General features: G+C 43.4%; 1 protein-coding gene and 1 long non-coding RNA gene across 3 annotated transcripts in view; one reads left to right on the forward strand and one right to left on the reverse strand.

Moving 5' to 3' along the window:
- The window catches only part of SH3RF3 (SH3 domain containing ring finger 3), a 246,179-nt gene that overhangs the window by 33,217 nt on the left and 191,023 nt on the right, over positions 1-21,939 (reverse strand). For both annotated transcript variants that reach the window (XM_064407910.1, XM_064407911.1), the window contains exons 5-8: positions 14,853-14,953; positions 10,658-10,828; positions 7,173-7,423; positions 2,815-3,119 (exon numbers count right to left, since the gene is read on the reverse strand). In XM_064407910.1, coding sequence (XP_064263980.1) covers positions 2,815-3,119; positions 7,173-7,423; positions 10,658-10,828; positions 14,853-14,953 — 828 coding nt within the window. The remainder of the gene's footprint in view (positions 1-2,814; positions 3,120-7,172; positions 7,424-10,657; positions 10,829-14,852; positions 14,954-21,939) is intronic.
- On the forward strand, positions 2,476-11,488 carry LOC135293577 (uncharacterized). Its single transcript, XR_010355664.1, has 2 exons — positions 2,476-2,664; positions 8,920-11,488. It is a non-coding gene; the product is annotated as an uncharacterized LOC135293577 (long non-coding RNA).

Genomic DNA, 21,939 nt, shown 5'->3' on the forward strand with positions numbered 1-21,939 from the left:
GAAAGCATTAACAGTGATGATTGCACCCTGACCCAGCATGGCTACTCCTGAGCTGAAGTTGGCTCCATCTTGGAACAAGCAACACAAACAGCATACATGGACTTACTGCAGAAGCTGCCCCTTGGTGTCACATTTAGTATCCCTGAGTGGAATTTATGGGAAATCATAAAACATAAATTTTTACAAGATCTTGTCTTAAAACACTTTCCCCCACTATCTCCCAACTCAGCCTTCAAGCAGACAATCAACATTACTGAAGTTATAATCTGAAGAAAATTCCCCAAGGACTAATATATCTCACCATACTAGAGCGATAAATGCAAAAAATGCAATTTATCTCCACAGCCCTCAAAAGAATCAGGAAAAACAATGGATCCTCATCATGTCCATCTCTGAATGCAAACTACTTCCTATGAACTATGTGCCCTCTGTACCACAGTGAACTCACACCAACAATTCCTGCATGAAAGAAAACCATGGCTAATAACAACAAAATGTTTCCTAAACCAGTTATTCTCTGATCATTCAGCTTTTTCCTCAATGATATCCTACAAAAGACACTGGAAAGACTAAACGAGGATTAAAGTTAACAACTTCATGGGAGACCAAAAACTGTTGATTCTAACAACAACACTAATTTTATGACACATTACAATTTACATCACATATGACTTGCTAATCTCAGTTTCTCAGGAGATAATTACCTGTGCATTTCTTCCATCCTGTGTTCAATGGAGCTGAAGACCTTATTACCTCTCGTCTTACTAACTTCCCCTCTGCTTCTTTCATCTCAAAATACCTGACTGATTAATATAATGAAACTGAACTCAAAAAAATTGCTTCTGATCTTTGCTTATCTGGCAGCTTGCTAGCTACGTCCCTCCTGTTTTTCCTCCTCAATATTTTCTGATTTTTTCCTATTATGTGTACTGATAACAGATACTGCCTTTCTCCACTGATATTCCCTCTGAGTGTTATGACACTTTCCTATTTACTAAAAAAGCTGTCCAAACAGCCTTCACTCTGAAAATATCAAGCCCTGTTACAATTATGGTTCCAGTTCTGACTCACAGATGCCTTTCTGAATAGTTACATGGCTTTCCTTCTGGCATTATCCAAGCTCTGAATTTCTTCAAAGAAATATTTGGGCTTAGCAAAGAGTAAGACAACTTATCTGGCCATACATCAGTCACTATTTCTAAAAGGAAAGGAAACATTGCTAATTCAGATCTTTCTAAAATGAAAGTGAGCTATAACATGGACAAGATTCAGGAATATGTTGTTCAGCTGGGGCAGCTATGTATTGCCCAACTGAGTCAGAAATGACAATTTTTACTGTCACTTCTCTCTCATACTTCCCAGATAGTGAACTGGTTTTTGGTAACACCCATTGCAATGATGTTGTCTATTATTTCCTTCTCCCCTCCATGCATCGAGATCAAAACCCTCTTAACTTTACTTCTCTGCATCCCAATTCAGTAACTTTAGGTTGTAACAGCTTGGGAAAGATTAACCAGTATCTCAGGACTGTCCTCGACATAATTTTGCCTACAGACTTGCAGTGTGCAGTACCACATGAATTAAAATATATGGACCTATCACTTAATGTGTTTTAGGAAGTAATAAACAAGCCAGAACACAATGCTCTGAGGCACTGTGCAGCTTTACCACCTCCTGCCAAATGCTGTTCCCTTCCTTGGACTTGCAGAAGTAGCAGGTGTTGTTCTGCTTCCATCACATGCAGATCTTGACGCACATCTGAGAGCTGTTCTTTGTAAGCAAGTACCTAAACATCACATCCAGGGCAGAATTTCTACCCTTCCTCTTTCACCAAAATGCATTCAGAGAAAAGTCAAGACAGGATTAAGGAAAGCATTTTAAAACTTGTATTCCTCATTTTGTGCAGCTAGGGGTTATCTGTGGCCCGGAGGACACATGAGATCTGCCACCTCAGGATTACCATGTACACACAAACTGTTTACTCCATACGTGTCTGTCACCATGGAAAAGCTCAGGGAACATATGGAAAGGATTTTTTTCAGGTTCAAAGGAAAAGCAGGCCCCCACATCTCTTCCTCCTACTCAAATACAAACCAGGATCTTGCTCTGCTAGCCAGTACAGAGATAATCTTCAGCATTGATGTACAGGAACTGCTGACACAAGGTAAACATTTGGGAAAAGCAAAATATTTGCCAAGAACCTAAAAGACTGGGTGCTTAAAGCAGCTCTCCTCACTGGCTTTCCTTAGCAAGGTGTGCCAGGGAACATGTACCCAGCTGTCGCTCCCACTGCTGGCCCCTAAGATATTGACCCTACAGTACACTGTACCTACACCCCATCGAGCAGCATCCCATTGCCTTCTTCTCTTTTGGAATGAGAGTTTCTTAAAGAAATTGAGATGTTTCTGGAAGAGCAAAACAGCTCCTACCTCTCAGGAGCCAGTGTTTGGCTGTGCCTGAGGCACCTGCTGTGTGGCTGGTGCCACCACCAGCCTCTTTGACACAGGGAGGCAGACGGATTCTGACACAGCCACCCGGCGCTGATGGCCAAGAGCCCGCTACAACACCCCGCTGCACCACTGCAAATGTACAGATCTCGGCGCTGACCAGCGGCAGAAACACACAAATTCAGCCCGTCCAGCCTTGTTTCCCATCCGCGAGCAGGTAACACGAGAGCGCTGTTGAGCATGGTGGTGGGGGGAAAGATGAGGTGCGGAAATAGTGTGAGATGAGGATGCCCAAGCCGTCTGGCGATGGAAGCCAGTTTTCGCAGGGTACCTCCTCAGGGATGCGGCAGCAGCACGGGGCCCTTACCTTCTCGTTCTTCCTCTCGTCGGCTTTGCCGGCAGCCCCGGGCGCGGCGGGGCCGCCCAGGGCCGCGCTGCCCACGTCCCCGTTGAGGTGCGCGGCGCTGACGTTGGGCGGGGTGATGGCGGCGGCGGCGGAGGTGAGCGGGATGAGGGGCCGGGCCCCCGGGGCGGGCGGCTGGTGGCCGTGCTGCGGGGACACGGCGGGGTGCGGCCGAATGGCCGCGGCGGGCAGGCGGGAGGGCGAGCTGGGCGTCCGCAGAGGCGAGACCGTGGCCGTGGGTCGCTCCGGGGCCGGCACTGCCGGGTGCGCTGCGGGAGGAGCAGAGAGCACGGTTAAATTGCCCTCGCACGGCCTCGACGGGCCCTTCAGGGGCCACAGCTCGCTTGGGCAGGGCACGGTGTCAACACCACCGCGGTTCGATCCCCTGAGGGACCGTTCACTCGAAGGGTTGGCATCGGTGATCCGTGTGGGTTCCTTCCAACTCAGCATGTTCTGTGATTCTGTGAAGGTGCCAAGGGCCCGATGGGTGTATAAGCTCTGAGCCTTTGCCCAGGATATATCACCCTGCAAGTTTTTTGTGGCTAATTCCCTTCCTGGCTGCAAAGCCCTGCCCGAAGTCAGCAAAATTGGCTTGTTTTCCCCAGCGATACCACTGGGGAATGGCATTCACTACCCCTGCCCGTGCCTGGAAATAAATACCTAACCTGCTGTCTTTTAAAAATACATTATCTCGTTCCAGCTGAGCTGTTTTCTGCACCCCCAGGCCCTTCTCCTAAGGTGATCGGTTCTGGAGCAATGCAACACGGGACCTACGGGGTTAGCCCAGATGATCCACGCTGCAGACAGCAGTTACAAAAGGAGGTGTCTTGTTTCAGCCCTAACAAAATGATCAACATCACATCACTGTGCTGCACAGGATAAATTAAGCAGAAATTCACCAGAGGATTTCTGAGCTCAGCCTCCTCTCTGCCAGCAAAGTCCCTAAGGGACTATGCAGTGCCTTTTAGTCTGGCTGCTCCTGCTAAGCAAACCCTGCCTGCAAGCAGTGGGAACCAGGAATTAGAGCTCGTCCATTTAAGGGTGACTGTGACACACTGATGAGGTCAGCTCCCCAGGGATTCCAGAGCGTGTTGCATGCTTCAGGATGCAAAAAAATGTGACAAAGCTCTGGGTCCATTTCCACAATGATGGCTGTTTTCTGACTTCTAGCTTGGTTGATTGCTTAGGTGTTACCTAAATACAGCTCCACTTTGAGTATGTGCAGCCTAAAGGCTGAGTCCTTACTCAGACATTCCCTCACATAAATGATTCAAAAATACGAAAGTGCCCATTTCATAAATGATTTCAAGGTTTCATAATATTGTTTAGTTCTATCTCAGTGCAAAATTTAACCACTGTCTTAGTGCATTTTAACCTCTGAACATTTTTCTGAGCACAACATGCTCACTCAACCCACAATAGACTCTATTTTGGTCAGGTTATTCATCTGGGATGTGAAAACATAGAATGTGATCATTGCACTATTCTCTTATGTGGAGAACAGCTCTGGAAAGCCATTAATTCCCTTTACATGAGCCAGTACAGCTTCATGGTTGGTCTGGTTGAACTACATCCATTCCTGACAAAAAAACTTTGACTCCAGCAAATCAGATTTTCTTTGACCAAGTTGCATTTTACTGGAAAACTTCTGACTGACTTTGATCTGTCATTTTCTGACAAATTCATCTGAAGGACAAACTTTTATGCAGCTGGAGCTCACTCAATCTATAACTAAACAACTCAAACCACTAGTTTCTATCCCTATGGTTATCAGTGGCACCCATTACAGGGATTAGATTGATAGAGTGCCATTAATCATACTCACTACACCAGCTGAGCACTCCTGCCAGGAGGGAATTTCATCTCCCAGCCTTCCACCCTATTTTCTCATGTGATACTGAACATGATGGGCTGGTCATCATCAGATTAGCACCTCCAAAGTTTATATGATTCTCCCATACAGAAGCTCCTTGACTCTATAACATCTTTTTTTACTAATTTTATAGCAAATCAACTACACTATCTTTAGCCAGTCTGTAACTTGATATCAGTTTACCATGTAGTCTGAGGAAGGCCCTAAAAGTTCTTATTTCAGATGCCTTCAAGACTATTTTTACTATTAGTCATCATCATCCCCTCCCAGGACTCCCAAGAACATGCACTGAGTGCAACTCACTTCCAGAAAGCCAGTCAAAGTAGCCACTACTTATCTGGAGGTGATTCCCTCCTGATCTTCCCATTTGGAACCAGAGTGATAAGCAATTTTACTATGAGAAATCTAATTTTTTGGGGTTGGTTAAGCTTGTAGGATCTAGGTTTTGAAATGTTGTTTGCAGGGAGCAATGGCTTTCCTAAATTTAGAGAGAAAGAACACTAAAGGAATTTTCTGCATGTACCTGGATGTGGAACACTGATTTGATAATCATATTAGGTACATTATCTCTTTCATGTATGACTTGGTGTTTCCAGACACAAAGGAAACATAAACCATGAGAAACTGTAAAAGAGATGGTCTGTGAAAAAACAGTTCTGAGCAGAGTTCTCACATTTTATTCTGTAGTTTCATCTGCTTACTGTTCGAATGTATGCCTTTGCTCTGGGATCTCTGGATCTGGACTGTGCTGCATCAAACATGCTATTAATTAGCAATGCTCACTGAAGGCTATTTTTGTTCTACACCACTTGTATTTCGTTTTGGGTGTATTCCTACATTAGTGGCCTTGTAGAAAATTGATTTGTTACTCATGTATATTTCAAGCCAACAGAAACGTGATTTGAATACTGTGCCAGCTTGCCTCTCTTGGAAAGCTTTCCCAAAAGTCAGTGCATTGACCTGTCCTGCATGGGCTCTGGTCCACAGGATGCTGGTGAGGACAGCCATTATGTAGATAATTACTGATAATCATGAAAACTTCCTTTATGTGTCCTGGCAAAGATTTATTTAATTAAAACAACAATCTCATGACCCTTCTGGAAAGGCTGGAAAACTCTCTGCTTGGGAGGTTTTGGAATAGCTCTGTGGTCCCTTGATCACCCTGCCTGCCAGTGCTTTGGTATTTTTTAGAGATGTCAGTGACCTAGAGGAGCAGTCTTAAATCAGGGAAGCTGCTGGAGGTGTGGGGCAGAGCAATCTGTCACCTTGGTTTCGGGGGAGTCACTCTCCTGTTGACATGGGCACAAGAGGCATCAGGAGCACCTGAACACTTCCTAAGCACTGCCCCCAAAAGGGGACATTTTTGCCTTCGCATTGTGGGAGCAGGAGACCTTTTGGAAGGGTGTGACTTGAGAGAAAAGCAGCGCTTTCTGAAGTAGAGAAAAAGAGGATAAATTGATTATTCCCCGGTGTGACATGGATGCCATGTAAAGCCCTGCACTGTTTGTTGAGCAGAGGAGTCTCCACTGTTTGAGACTGACATTCTCAAGTATTTGATTACGTTTTCTTCCCTTTGGTCTGGACTGTGGAGGAGGTGAGATTAGATGGTCATCATTGTGCCTTCTGGCTTCAAAAGGTATGAATTCATGACTTACTCTGCAGGGCATTTCTCACTTGTGTTTGCTCTGTTTTATATCTAAGACCTCAGTTTTGAGCAGTCATTACTGATCTTTGTAAATACAATGGCTCACATCCCTATAAAATATCAGAAACAAAATGTTTTAAATTTTGCTGTATAAAGTCCCACCACAGGATTTGCTTTTACTTTATTCAACATCAGAAGCTGTTTGACATCAGGGAAAGGGGAATAAATTGTACTCTAGAAAATTGTGCTGTACATCAGAAAGGGAACCTAGAAAGAACAGAGGCCCCCTGGTGCAAGAAGCTCTTATTCTCACTTCAAAAGGGTGGCAGCAGTTTTCAGATCTTTTACTTTACCACTAACACAGGGTCCCATTCTGCCTAATAAATACCTTTCATCCCTGAAGCCCAATGAAATGCTTCTTAATTTCAAGGCATGTATTACTTGCTCTGCAATAAGGGCAGTATTTTTTTATCAGCAAGCCAACCGGACTCAGAACTGTTAATCTCCTTAGTATACAGAGTGCTTGCTTTCACTCAGATAAATTGTATAAATATTTGTAAACACTACAATCTATTTCAGCTGTAGCAACAGAACAATCTGATAAACACAACGTGGTTCCCAGAGATCAATAGAAACCCATAAATATTGCAAGCAAAGAAAACATACTCCATCAGCAATGGACAAACTCCACACTGGCTGGGCTGAAGCGAGGAAGAAAGCTGTGGGGACGGGCACATTCTAGAGGGTTTCACGGGAGGGGGACACAGAGTCCTGCGGGGCAGGAGGCCCAGGGCGAGCACTTACCCATCTGCATGGCGCTGCGGGGCTGGCTGCCCGCCTGCTGCGCCGCGTACCTCAGGCAGTTACCCAGCTGCGGAGAGGCCGCCTGCAGCTGGGCGTGCGTCGGGGGAGCAGTGATGGGGACAACTGGTCTGACAGCCGTGGTGGCGTTGCTGTGACCAGCCACAATGGGGTGGATGGCTCCTGGGGCTACTTTTGTTGTTGGAGCTCCTACAGCTCCGCTGTTCCTGGGCTGCCCAGCTCCCACTGGCACCCTGCATGGAAACAGACAAGTGCACAGTGTAAGCATGCTGCAGAGACCCCAATACCCAACCACAGTGCTGATAAGCACCCCCAGTTACTTAGGGGGTTTAACATGACACCCTGTCAGTTGTTAAAGTAAACTGAGGTATTGAAATATACTTATCTTTACTGGATCCGTTTATAAGCACACTGGGGGATATTTTCACCCCTTTATTCTACAGGAAGAAGTGCAGGGTAAAAATAGAAAAGATAATTTTTCTCATCATGTCTTTTATTACTCTACATTTCTGTCTGAATAGTTTCTAGTAAAATCACAAATCTTAATTCAGAGGAAATGGGTATCTCCCAGATGTCATTTTGTGTGCCAGAGGCTATTTCACATGGAGTGATAATTAAAACAGACTCAGAGATCTTTTCTTTGGACCAAACCTGCATACAGCCCTACAGGGAGAAACAAAGGATAACACTAAATCTGTGTCTGGCTATGGAAGGGGACTGAGAAGCTGCAGACTTGACTGGGCTTGGCTTGGCTGGACACTCACCCTATTGATGTAACCAGCCCTAGCTTAGACTTGCTAAGGGAATGCAACAGGGACAGGAATACAACTGACCTGAATGTAAATGAAGTCCAAATAGTTGTTGACACCTCTCTCACTCCTCACTTTTAACTGCATGCATAATTTGTATTTCACCTGAGTGGACAAGTAGACCTCAGAGGGAAGGGACAAGGCTTTTTCTCCTATGAATTGAGTTCAGACTACAGCATGTCTTGATTCTCTTACCACTGAGCTAAAAACTCTGACTAGGACAGTAGGACACTTAGGAAGACAGAAAGACATCAATGGACAAACTCAGCTGCTGCTGAGGAGCTCTTTCTCTGTGTTTCTTACTCAAATTCCTGAATAATTTCCTTCCCCAGCTGTAGATGCCATAAAACAGATGAGATCATTTTGTGCTGTTTTCTTCTCCTGGGATGCTTCTTGTGCCAAGATCCTCTTCCAGGAAAGGACAGCACAGGGGATATGAGGAAGATCAAAGTAAGGTGGAGGAAATGGAAATGAGGCAGTGCAAGGGTTTAGCAAGAGAGGAGAAAATAACAGAAAAAGTGTTAAGAGTCAGCTATGGAGTATAGAACTGGGAGAAACTCTGGGTCCCTAAGATTGCATGGGAAGACAGAGAGGAGAAGAGCAGAAAGGAGTATGTTGAACAATCTGGTCTGGTTCAGAGGACATGAGTGACAGAAGAAATAACCCTAAGAAAAGAATGAAAAGCCAAAAGAGTGGAATTCTGATGGAAAAAGACCAAATCACAGGCTGGAGGATATGGTCCAAAAAGGCAAAAAATAGCTATGCCTTCTGCCCAATCCTCCCTCCCCCTAAAGTCACCAGAGGAAAGACAACACTGTGGTGTCCTTGATTTGACTCATCTCATGGTGTGAGCTTTGCCTGGATTACGTTTTGCTAAATAAATCTGATTTTTTATTTTCTTAAATTTTTTTTTCTCTTAGTCCCCAGGTTGGGAAAAGCTGGGAATCCCACCAGATGGAAATCTTGACTGTCTGTCATCTGCTGTGAAGAGCTGGCAGGGTGGCAGGAAGGTTCAGCTGGAGCTGGCTTGGCCATCTGCACTAGATTCAGTTTGCCAGAAAAGCACATCTAACAGTCCACTGAGAGCTGTGTTCAGGCAAACATGCACACCAACAAGTACAGAAACTATCTGTGACTCCAGCAGAGATGGATAGATTTTGGATGTGGCAAATAGTCTCTGCTGCCCTGTGCCTGTCTGCCCATCTACAGAGTTTTGTTCTTTTTCTATAATGCTCCACTCACACATGTGTTTTGGCAGCATATAAATCTAGTTCAGTGTCTTTAAATTCACAACTTCTTTTCCTTGGGTTTTGTAAGGTGTGTCAGAAAAAACATGTATGAATCTAATCCTCTGCTTTTCTGTCAAAGAGGAACAAAGTATGTTGAATGCAGTGCAAATAGGAGATTTTGTTGCTATCAGATTTTTATTGCTGTTCTCACTGAGCGTGATTTATACAGGAATTTAATTAGCCCACAGGATCATAAATATAATCATAATGATGCTTTCAGGTTTTGTGGAAAGCACTTTTGCCCTTTAGCACTTCTCTGCCTTGTTCTAGCTGTGACATGCTGCATTTAATAAAGTCTTGCTGATTCAGATAACCGACCCTTCAGCACAAACCTCCTTACTAATTAAGAGCTGAAGAGGCAAGGAGTGAAGGCAGCCAAGGGCTGCCAAGGTAAATACATTTCGGTTGATGAGCAGTGAAGAACCAGTGAATTAATATTTGGGGTTTCCTTACTGAAATCCAATATTAGGACTGTCAGCAGGCTTAGTTATTGCCTTCTGATCTGTTCTTAACTTTTGGTATTACTCAGAAAATGCGCATCAGACTTGACATAAACTTTAGATGTAACAAATCTGGATCAATTTTTCAAAATCAGCAGTGTCTGAGTTGTGAGGTGCCCTTTTCTGGAGAGGGGTCAAAGATGGTGGAGACAGTGTGCATGTGGGAGGAGACACTGAGGGCACATGAGAAGGAATGAGTTCAGTTTGCAAATCCACAGTTGCTCTAAAGGAGATATGGGCATACATATGCCAGCATTCACCTGCAAGGAACACATAGGGCAAACAGTCTGGGACACAGAGATGGACTTTCTTCTCAGCTTCTCAGCTTTGATTTGGTATTGTCCAATACTGAACTCTGACAAATGGCATTCCTCCCTCAAAAATGCCTTTTTTCCTTTTCTCGTCTGCTGCAACTGAGGTGGGGGTAGGTAAAATCAGACAATGTACTTAACTCTCCTACCACTTTAGAATTTTAAGTGTTCAAACATTACTCCAGATCCAAACCATCCCAGATCTCTGCTTTAAGAACAAAATCGACATGAGGAGCTACTGAAAATCAAGACACAAGCATTTCTTATTTTGTTACCTGTCCATTAGTTTTATAACAATAAAATCATTAGCCAACAGATTCTGTACAATAGTAAAACCTACACCTATCAGAGGTTATAAATGCCATCATCTAATACAACTAGTGCAATCTCCTGAGGACATGGATAACTCAAATGCTACAACCAGCAAGTCTCATTACTGAAGTCCACAGTGCTACCAGAGAATTTCTGGAAGGGGAATGTGACTTAAAAGCAGAGCTACATTGTTTTCAGTGCCATCCAGAATCCCCCTCAGCCCCAGTACAGGCCAGTGGTCCTCACCTTGACACAGGTGTCACGTAGTTGCCGGGGAAGACACCGGACATGCCGCTCCTCAGAGACGTGCCCTTGAACCAGCCGTCCTGGCACTTCTCAATGACCCGGTACATCTCCCCTTTGCGCAGCTCCAGCTCGTCGTTCTTCTGAGGCTTGTAGGCATACAGGGCTAGGTAGCTGTGGGGACAGGTCACACAGGGACAAAGCACACAGATGACATCAACCACCACCTGTCCTGCTCCAACTCCAGCCCCACAGAGCAGAAAGTGCTGTTCAGAAGTTGTAGTTAAAAAGGGACATCATTACAGGCTGCTTCACAAACAAGGAAGGGCAGACTGGATTCTAAGACAATAAGGGAATAACTAATCAGAGTTAAAAGTAATTTAGAAGTTGATGAGACATGCTTCTCACTCAGGGCATAACCAAAGTGCCACAAAGCAGCACTGAAGTGAAGGACATAGCAAAGGTTTCAGAAAAACATGGCAATTACAGTGACAGCCAGAGTAACAAGGGCTCGAGTAAGAGGGCTTTGCAAATCCTGACATCTGAAAGAAGTATACATTCATATGCTTCAGGATGGGATCCACCTCTTTTGTGGAGTTTAAGAAGAAAATTTTCTTGTGGGTAGGCTATTTCAAAAGCTATTTGTGCTGGCCAAGTTTAGAAACAACACACCAAATTGTTCTGATCTGGTATGGTAATTCTTGTACTATGTTGGTAAAACAAAAAGTGAGAAAGGGCCACATTCCGCAGGGGGGGTTTTACTTAAGTAAGTGAAGGGGTAGAATTTGGTTTTGGATGTTTTGCATGCAAGTATTTAATAAATCTTTAATACAGGATCCAATATGTAGAACTTTTTATTTATTTAATTACAGCTTTTATTTATTCCCTTTGTTTAGAATCTTTCTATTTATCTCTCTTTTGTTCTTCTGTTACTACTTCAGGGATGTGTCTAGTGTTGTGAAATGACTACAGCTTAAAATCCCTGTAGAGACTCTCTCTGTTTAGAGAGATTCTTGTTGAAAATTAAGAATGATTGCTTGCACTTTGGGAAATAATGGAAAGTCAGGATAGAATAGCAAGAGTGCACACACAGAACAACACTTTCTTTGTAAATACTGGATTTTTTTGTATTGTCGTTTTTGTACAGATACAAAAAGGGATTTCTGGAAATTCTTGATCAAGGTTGTGTCTTCCTGAGTTTTTTCAAAATTTATTTGTGATTTACAGGCAGTGAACACAGACTAAGAGAAATGGGAAAACAGAGACAGTGCATTTACACTACAAAGTGCAGCAGAATGCTCTTGGGCTCAGGGATGGGTGAGAAGAGACTTGCTGCCCACCTTATAGTGAACCAGAGGAAAAAAAAATGATAGCAGTTGTGATTGTAGATTTTCAGCCAATAAAAATGATACATGACTTTTTACTTCTGCTCTCCAGGAAATATAATTGAGGAATAAATCCTGCTATTTTCTTGATTCTATTTCTTTTTTGTACTGTAGATTTCCTTATTTTTGTTCGGAAGGTAGTAAATAAACAGCAGTAATGAGCAGAACATGAACTATTTGGTAACAGCTCCTTGGGGAATCTTAGGCTGATGTGCCTGGCTCTGTTTACCACATGCATGGGGTACAAAGACCTAATCAGAAACTGTATATCATTAGTCAACAGATGGGAGAAACCACCCTGTGCATCCTTTTTTAAGCCTATATAATTGGGTGGCCTTGAGCAGGTCTGTAGCAGTTCACCTGACGGAAAACATGAGGGTACATATGACCTGAAGGACATTAAAATGCGTCACCCTGACAAGAAATAAGGTTGCATGCTTCAGTGCTAATCCTTCAGCACTGTGCTCTGCAAGGACATAACAGAAAGTGCCAGACTGCTCACTCGAGGGAGCAGAAAGTGTGGCTTTGACTGTCCCTCTTGAAATTGCTGCTTACACAGGGTTCAGATTCAGAAACTATGGGTAAAGCAGGGGGTCAGGGATAGAGCATTTTAGATAGACTCACTTAGCCTTTTCCCCCAAGGAGCTACATGTAATAATATAACTTACAGGTGGAGATTCTGGAAGCAGGTGCAAGGAAAATTACCCTAAGTGGATCATAGGCCGTTGTGCCTTGCGGCTATATCCAGATCTCCTAATAGATTCTTTTTGTTCTCTCCTACTGGCTTCACCCAGCAAATTCCCCCAAATCAGGTACCAGTATGTCTGAATATCCAATATCACAATAAGCCTAAACATCCTTTGGATAGTGCATTGAAATCCTTGCAGAGCCTAAAGGAAGGTGTACAAACGCCCAGCACAAATGGCACACCAGAAAGACCAATCTCTGTATGGCTAAAGTGATGAAAGCTTGTGTGTGACAACCATATAGGGTGACCCTGACACAACACAAGTGATCAGCACTTTCTTTGTGGACCAGCAATCCCACCTCCTGTGCGGGGGGGTAGTGAGGATGCCCATCCCTGGGGGTTTTTCCTCTTTAGCTGCAGAGGCACAGCGTTCTCCAAACACAGTGGCAGGCCCAGCCTGGGTCTGCAGCTCACCCTGTGGGCAGGCATAAACTCCACTCCTGGCAGGGAGCTGGTTGTGGGAGAGCTGGGGGGGATGCCTGCTCTCATCCATGGCTGAAAACAATTTAATTGCAGGCAGCTTCCCTCCCCAGAATTTGTTTCTGGGTTTTTCCTCTGGCAGGAAATCGGGTCTAGTGGTCCCATTTGCTGAGGATGATTTTGCCTTAAGGCAAAGTCTTTGGATTTGGACACATTTCACTGTTCTCTAGATTTTAGGTGTGAAACTTCACCAGCTAACTCTGTACAGCCTAGAAGAAAGTGTTAAAGCAACAATCTGAAATCTTGCAAAATGTAGTATCAGATTATTCTGGGCTATGTGAAACAGTGAGGCTAAGGCTTGGAAGTGGGACCTAGAAGAACCCAAAATGTTTATTAGAAGTTCCCTGAAAAAAGGTTGAAGTGTGAAGTGCTCTTGGCCTTGGGTAGCTGCCTGTGACTCTGCTTACAACGCAGAAGCCCCAGGGCTTTGTCTAGAGTTGCACCTCCCCACTACTGCTACAGCTTTCAAATAATGCATCCTCTTTGACTGGAACTTGGCTCGCAAATGCAGAATGACAGACCGGATTACAAGGCTGCTTCACAAGGGAGATGACAGGAGAAGCATGGGAGGGAGAAGGGGAGGCTTGCTGAGACATGGAGTCAGTGGCATTGCCAGAGAGCTGGAAAATGTCCTGATTCAGCAACCAGGTACTTCAAATATTGCCAATTACCACTTCCTAGTCAGGGCAAAGCTTGAAATAAACATGTGCCCCACTGTGTGCCACACAGACCATGCAGGGTGAGCACAGGGTGATGATGAGACCTCCCTGTGGGGCATTCAGTGATATGTCGCATCCCTCAGGTATAAAGATCTCAAATAAGTAGCTAAGAAGAAATTTGTTCGGCTCTGATCCAACACCCCTATTGTTCTTAAAGAAGATCTCTTCTATTATTTTTAGGATTTTGTGAATTTTGTTTTTGCCATATCATAAAACCCAAAAATATGGATGTGCATATGTGCTTGTGTGTGTATAGTTGTCCTGCTTTTATGAGGTATATGTGTTGAGAGGAAAGGATTCAGTAGTTAATTAGATAAGTATCAGATAAACCAACCAGGCAGGAAGAGACTTGCTATAACGAAGTCTACTCTTTTTGTTCTGTGAACCTTCTGTTATTCTACACACTATTCAACAAGACCATATGCCAAAGATATGAAGTTCATTCATTGGCTTGTTCATTCATTGTTGATGGCACCAAAAAAGTGCAACTGGGCCATTTTTTTCTGGTTAATCATGAATATATCAGGTGTTTACTTGCTTGGGACTACACCTTTCTAAGAGCTTTAAATGAAAGAAGATTTTCTCTGTCTCAGAGGTGCTCCATTTTCTTCACAGTGATCCATACAGCTACAACAAATAAAGTCTAAAAGGGTTCACACAGAAAGGGGGAAGTCTTGCCCTTCTCTATTAATTTTTCAGTTTCAGCAGGGACTGCCTCATGTCTGAAATTGCAATCTCTCTCTTCTCAGAATGCACCTGAGCTGAGATTTGGGCATTCAGGTTTTAAGCACACACAGGCATGCACACACACCACATACACATAGTTGGAAACAAAGAGTACACAGTGACTGAGATGAGCTGCTTACATATTGAGGGGGAGCTGGACCTTCGGTGGTGTTCCCTGATCTCCAATTATTGCACTTGTCCTGGGACCAGCCACTGTGGCTGTTCCAATCAAAGAGGAATCCTGAAAATACACAAAGAAGAACACACAAGGATTTAAGATGAAGCCCATTATTTCCTAAATTGCTATGGGGTGAAGGCATAGAAGAATAAATCACATATTTTATAAATTCCTAGATTTTCTAACTTCATTATATTGCCTTAAAAAAGGCTTATTCTAGCATTGCACATTCCAAAAATACATTTCTGACACAAAGGATTAGCAGAATTTCCATGTACCTGTCAGAGAAATTTTAGTTGTATGCACATCTTAAAAGTTTAACAATGTAAAACTACGTAACTGCTTTGTAAAATCAGCTCAGCATGTGCATCTGCAATTGTACCTTCACTGATAAAAGTAACCTTTTCCCCTCAAAAACTTGTTTTTTAATTGGTACTCTTTTGGTAGTGGTTATGGATCTCTGGAGAAGAAGATACTATTCAATTTCCAAAATGCACTCTCATTTCTATGTACTCTTTTTATCATCAGGAATATTCTTGTCCTTCAAACGAAGGTGACTACCCAACCCAAAACTTTGAATGGAGAAAGTAGTTCACTCCACTTTTACCCCAGAAAATAAATCTCCACTCTCATATAGACAGCTGGACAGATCTTCTCCAGCTATTCATGTAAAAGGCAATTCTAAGTGTAATCATTCATTTCTCAAAGCCTAATGCTCAGCCAAATTATATAGGGCAATCTCTTTTTGAGTTGTCTCACAAAAGTCCTCATTCATCTATGTCAAAAATGAATCCTGACTGGAAACATCTCCTGAACTAATGCCAAGGCCTGTAGCAACAGATCTTTATTGCAGACAGGGCAGAGCTGGGCTGATGGGACTTGTAGTGGTTTACTTGAACAAAAAGTTTTTTAATAAGTCTAACCATATGCTGTATGCATGTCCATATGCAGAATGGCTCTGCAAAGTAGGAACCAATACCCACAAATTGCAGGTTCATGCAGGGTGTGTTATACTCAGCAAAGATTCTGAGCAGTTCACAGGCGTCCATTACAGCTTTTGTGTTTCAAAATTCTATCTAACAAAGAGTAAATATTGATTTTTGAAACACAAACATGGGGACAATTTTTGCACTTAAAAATGACACTGAATTAAACCAAGACACAGAGTTAAACCAAGACACACATTGTTACTTAATTACCAGATTTCAAGGTTATCTCATTCCAAAGAAGCCACATAATTATTAGTCTTCTGTCTTGACAGTGCATTGCTGAGCTATATTGCTTTGCTGTGTATGAACTCATTATCATTAGGAAATTGTGCAGCAAAACATGGAAACACTGCACTGTGATTCTATAGCTTTTGGCAAAAAGCACCAAGATGTCTCATCTCTCACCAACATCTATACTCAATCATGAAATTGTATTGACAAGTACATCTCCTTTTTCTCATTATTTCCTCAAACTTTCTGGCTGTTTGCTCAAAGAAAGAAGGATCCAGGCAGCTCTTGGTCCTATGTGTAAAAAGCATTCTTTCCAGCTCTGTGACTAAGGCTTTATTAATACTGCCTGTCACGTCAGTGAACTAGTATCAACTTACAGAAAAAACACACCAGCCCACTAAAAAATTTAGGGATAGCTGGAGAATGATCCCTCATTTGTTATGTTGAGCTGGTTAATGGGTTAGGGATTGCAGCAGAGACACCTGGCAGCTGCCTCGTCCAAGAGGTGAGAAATCAACTAGTTCAAACTTCTGCATGTTGTTCTACCACTGCATGCCTTCTCTGGATTAGAGAAACTGTCTTTAAGAAAACAGAAAATGCATCAGCCCCACCCTTCCTTGCTAGGGAAAAAAAATTAGATTTTTACCACATGAAAAACCAGATCTGAATGAACAGCCTCAGGGTGCAACTGTAAAGGCAGAGAAGATCACAGCAGGAAAGGATAGAATAGGACAGAATGGAATAGAGTAGAATAGAATATTTATATTGGAAATGACCTGAAACAAGTATCTAATCCAACTGCCTGACTACTTCAAGGTTGGCCAATTAAGAACATTGTCCAAATGCCTCTTAAAACATTGACAGGTTTGGGGCATCAACCACTTTTCTAGGAAGCCTGTTCCAGAGTTTTACCACCCTCTCAGTAAAGAAATGCTTCCTAATGTCCAGTCTGAATGTCCTGTGGGGCATTTCCATAGGACCACTCCCATGAATCCTGTCAGTGGAGACCATGGAGAAGAGCTCAGCACCTCCCTCTCTGTTTTTCCTCTTTAGGAAGCTGTAAAGAGCAATGAGGTCACCCCTAAGCCTCTTTTTCTCCAAAGTAGACAAGCACAGTGTCCTCAGCTTCTCCTCTTAGGACATTCCTTGCAGTCTTTTCACAAGATTTATTGTCCTCCTCTGGATGCATTCAAGGGCCTTCACATCCTCCTTCCATGGGGGGGCCCAGAACTGCACACAGTGCTCCAGGTGAGGCCACACCAACACTGAATACAATAGGATAATTTTGAGTGACTGTGATGCTCTGTTTGATGCACCCCAGGATGGGGTTTGCCCTCTGCTGTCTCACACTGAGCCTGCTGTCCACCAGCACCCTCAGATCCCTCTGTGCAGGGCTGCTATTCAGCCACTCCTCTCCTAATCCATACTTGGGACTGGCATTACCCCGTCCTAAGGGGATCAGAATTCAGCATTTTGAATTGTTACATTTCCTCCTGCTAATCATTGGCTAATGCTCCAGTGTATCTACATCCCTCTGCAAGGCATCTTGTCCCCCCCCAAGAGAGTCAAAAGCACCTCCCAGTTTAGTATGATATCTGTATATATGTGTATATATGTGTATATATGTTTGTATATATATATATGTGACAGAACTGGCCCTAGAACTGAGCCCCAAAGAACATCACTGGTGACCCGTCAACAGCCAGCTGTAGCCCCATTCACTGCAATCCTTTGAGATCTGGCCTTTGGCCAGTTCTTCACCCAGTGCACCGCAAGTCCACTCATTCTATGGCTAAGCAACCTGTCCAGAAAGATGCTGAGGTACAGTAAGGTACAGTACCAAAAGCCTACTAAAATCCTGAAAAAAACTGTATCCACTGCTTTCCCTTCATCCACCAGGCAGATGACCTTACTATAGAAGGATATCAAATCAGTTAAATGGGACTTCCCTTCTATGAACCCATATTGACTGTTCCTTATGACTGCATCATTCTTTAAATGCCTTTCAGTAGTACCCAGTATAATAATCTCCATAATTTTTCCAGCAACTGCGGCTAAATTAACAGGTCTGTAATTCCCTGGGTCTTTCTTCATGCCTTTTTTTTTGTAGACTAGAGTAACATTGTCAAGCTTCCAATCAGCAGGACCTCCCTAAACCGGCAAGATCTTTGACAGATTATTGAGAGGAGTCCTGCCATCACCTTCACTGGCCCCTTCAGAACACTTGGATGAATCCATGAGGCCCCATGGACTTGTGAACATTCAGGTGATACAGCTGGTCCCTTACAATTCCAGTGTCCACCAATAGAAAGTCACTGTTCCCACATTTGTGGTCCTCTAACTCAGAGGACTGGGAAGCTGGAGGTCTACTAAAGACTGAGACAAAAAGTGCATCTGCTTTTTCTTCATTCCTGTTAGTCAGATTGACCAAGTACTATCAAGTATTCACCACCAAGTGTCAGCCCAATATTTTCTTTAGACCTCATCTGAAAAAAGAGCCTTTCTTGTTATTTGAAAACACTGGCCAGTTTCAACTCTAATTGAGCTTTGGACTTTCATGTCTTCTCCCTGTGTAAATGAACCACAGCTCTGTACTCAGGTTCCTGAGAAGCATCACCTTGCTTCCAGAGGTCATACAGTTTCTTTTTCCTCCTGATCTACACAAGGAGTTCCCTGTTCAGATAACCTGGTCTTCTGCTCTGCTTGCTTGACTCACAGCATGGTGAAGTTGTCTGCTCCTGTGCTTCTGAAAAGTGAATCTTAAATACTGACCAGCACATGTGAACTCCAAAGTCCTTAAAAGCACATTCCCAGGGCACTCCGCTAAGTAACACCCTGAACAGCATAAAGTTTGCTCTCATGAAGTCCAGGGAATCAACTCTGCCTTTTTTGTCTTTACAGTGAAAATCCTAAACTCAGCCATTTCATGAACACTGTAGCCAAGACAGCCACCTACTGTTACGTCCCTCATGAGTCCTTCTCTATTCACAAATAGCAAGTCCAGGAGGGCATCTTTCCTCGTTGGCTCACTAAGTATGAATGACAAGCAGTTTTCTCCTAAAAGCCTCAAGAATTTTCAACACTTGTCACAGAAGTATGATATTTCCAGTTGATGTCTGGGAACTTGAAATCTCACATAAGGACAAGGGCTACTGATCCTGAGAGTTCTCCTAATTGCCTATAGAATAATTCACTGGTGCTTACATCCCAACTGGGCAATCAATAGTAAACACCCTCTACAATACCTGCTTTATTTTCCTTCCCTCCAGCCTTCACACAGAGACCCTTCACCATCATCACTAACTCTAAGGGCTGTGCAATCAAACCTCTCCCTTACAGTGTCACACCTCCCCCTCACCTGTCCTGCCTACTCCTGAAGCCTGTAGCCCTCGGTGCCAGCACTCCAGTCTCAGGACTCATTCCACTAGTAGCAATGATATCCGGCTCTAGGAGCTGACCAATGCTTCATGTTTCTTGTAAGACCCATGGTAACCCTTCTATAGCTCCTATGATCCTCCCTCTGCACACTGCAGCAAAGTCAGTTTGCAGAGGTGCAGCTACCCCAGCCTGGAGTGCCCACTGCAGGCACCCTGGGCTGAGTCTGACTGACTGCAGAGTAATGAGTTCAAGCCAAGAGAGCAGAGCAGCAGTCAAAGCATCATCTGTTTGCCTGTTTGCACTGACAATGGGGCCTTCTGTGTCTTCTATGTTACTGAAAGCATGATCTCAAGTGCTTTCTATTATGCTTGTACTAACATATAGTCCAAGGGATTAAGAAATTATGTAACTGCCATTCACTGTTGCTGGATGACAATTTTGATTTCTTCCCTTGAATAATCCCAAAGATATCTCTACAGTTCTGTATATTATCTATCTACCTGATATTCAGTTTCTTGCCTGTATCTGGTTACTCCAATATTATTACATCTGATGCCAGCCTGGCACCTACAAACCATTCATTTTTGCCACTTTGTACAGCCTGGTATCCTATACATACAAACTCTAAATCACTGCTTCCTGATTGTGCTCTGATTTTTCTTTAGCTGCTCTCCCTACAGGCTTTGACATCACTGTGTGCTTTCCAGTCTGTCTATGACCCTGCTTTTCATCATCAAGTTTTACTCCACAGGACCTGCAGGCCTTCCACACCTTGAATTCAGCTCCTCTGTTCACATCTTGACATTTACTATCACAGAAGTATTCTGCTTTTTGGTTTCATGTGTTTCTGTGCTCCTTGCTGTATTCTCTTGGTGGCTGCTTGATTGCTACTATGCATCTGAATGTTCACCAGCTTTGCATTTAAAATACAGTCCCTGACACAGTTGGTGAAGTCTTTCTAAGCTGATTCTTTCAAGGTCCTGTTGTCTCCTTCTTTCAAGGTCCTGTTGTATCACTAATTAGCTCATATTACAAAATACAGTATTGCTAGATTATTTTGCAAGATTGTATTTGCAATAAGATTTTGAATAAACTAGTTTTTTCAAAAGAAAAATCTCCTTTATACTTCTGATATTACCTGTGCTGGAAGTTTACCTTTCTACTCTTCACACAATTTTATGTGCATCTCTCCAGTTACCAGTAATACAAATAATCCTCCTGGAGAACACAGCAGGCCTTTCTCCATCACAGCTGGTAGAAGGACTTAATACATTTTCCTTCTTTATTTAGCCCTGGAGCCAGGTTGTACTCTTGCTACTGTGATCTAAGGAACAAGGTACTAAACATGTCCTCCTTTCCTCTTCATCTGCTCAGGGGAATGGGATCCAAGACAATGCTCTGATTTTCTTGTTCTCTGCTTTGATACCTTTTAGCAAGTCTATGTGCCACCTCCTTGCTTTCTGATGGCACATCCCTACACACAAATATGCAGAGACATTACACAGGGAGGGCTCAAACACTGCAGCATTTGTGTCTTAATCCTTCTTCAATCTCTGCTACTCAGCATTGCTAAAGCCTTACAAGTAGGAGATGTCTCTGACAGCCAGGATTTTAAGAGGCACATAGGCACTTACTGATAAAAACAGGCACCTTGCAGAGTTTCTCAGGGTGGCATTAAGTACTTCACTGCCTGATTCCCACAGATTTTATTGCAATTTAAGTAATAGGAGTCACTTCTGAAAATACCATTTGGTGCTCCTCCCTATCCTTATGAGCCTCTAATAATGCCTTTAAACATTTGGCCATTGAATTTCCAGATGTGACCTCCTCCTGGGTGATCACACATGCGCACCTCTTGATTAGGAGGCCATTTAATGGTGGCATGAAGTTTCCTGAACCAGGCACTGCCAACTCTGATCCCATTTACTTAGGCCTGTGAACAGCCAAATCCGACTTCTTCATGCTCCCACTTCAATGTGGCGTCCTCCAAGCAACACTTGCCACTGTTTCAGCTCCAGCTCTTTTCCTCTGGACACTACAGACCCAGATGCCAGCCAGCAGGGAAAAGCAGAGGCACAAAGACATGCTGAAAGCCACCTCCAGATCCTTCTGCACTAATTTCTGCTTCTTTGTGACTCTGGTAGCACAGCAGCACACCTGTACTGTGCAAGGCTGAATCTTGAGTAAAACTCCCAGACTATACACACAGACACCGCAGTGCTGCAGGACAGGTATTTCACTCCCAGTTCATGCTGTGCCCTCTGTTTTTATCACCAGCTACTCTGGTGTAGGAGGTGATTATGTACTCATGAACTGAAGAATAATATTAAAAGGACTTTTTGCTTTTTGTTCCCTGTAAACACAACAGCTTCCTTATGACCACTGAAACATTACTTCTCCCCCAAACTGACAAGCCCAGAGACACCAGGAAATTAAAGTTAACAACTACTC

This window comes from Passer domesticus, chromosome 2 (genome assembly GCF_036417665.1).
Source record: "Passer domesticus isolate bPasDom1 chromosome 2, bPasDom1.hap1, whole genome shotgun sequence".
Taxonomy (NCBI): Eukaryota; Metazoa; Chordata; class Aves; order Passeriformes; family Passeridae; genus Passer; species Passer domesticus.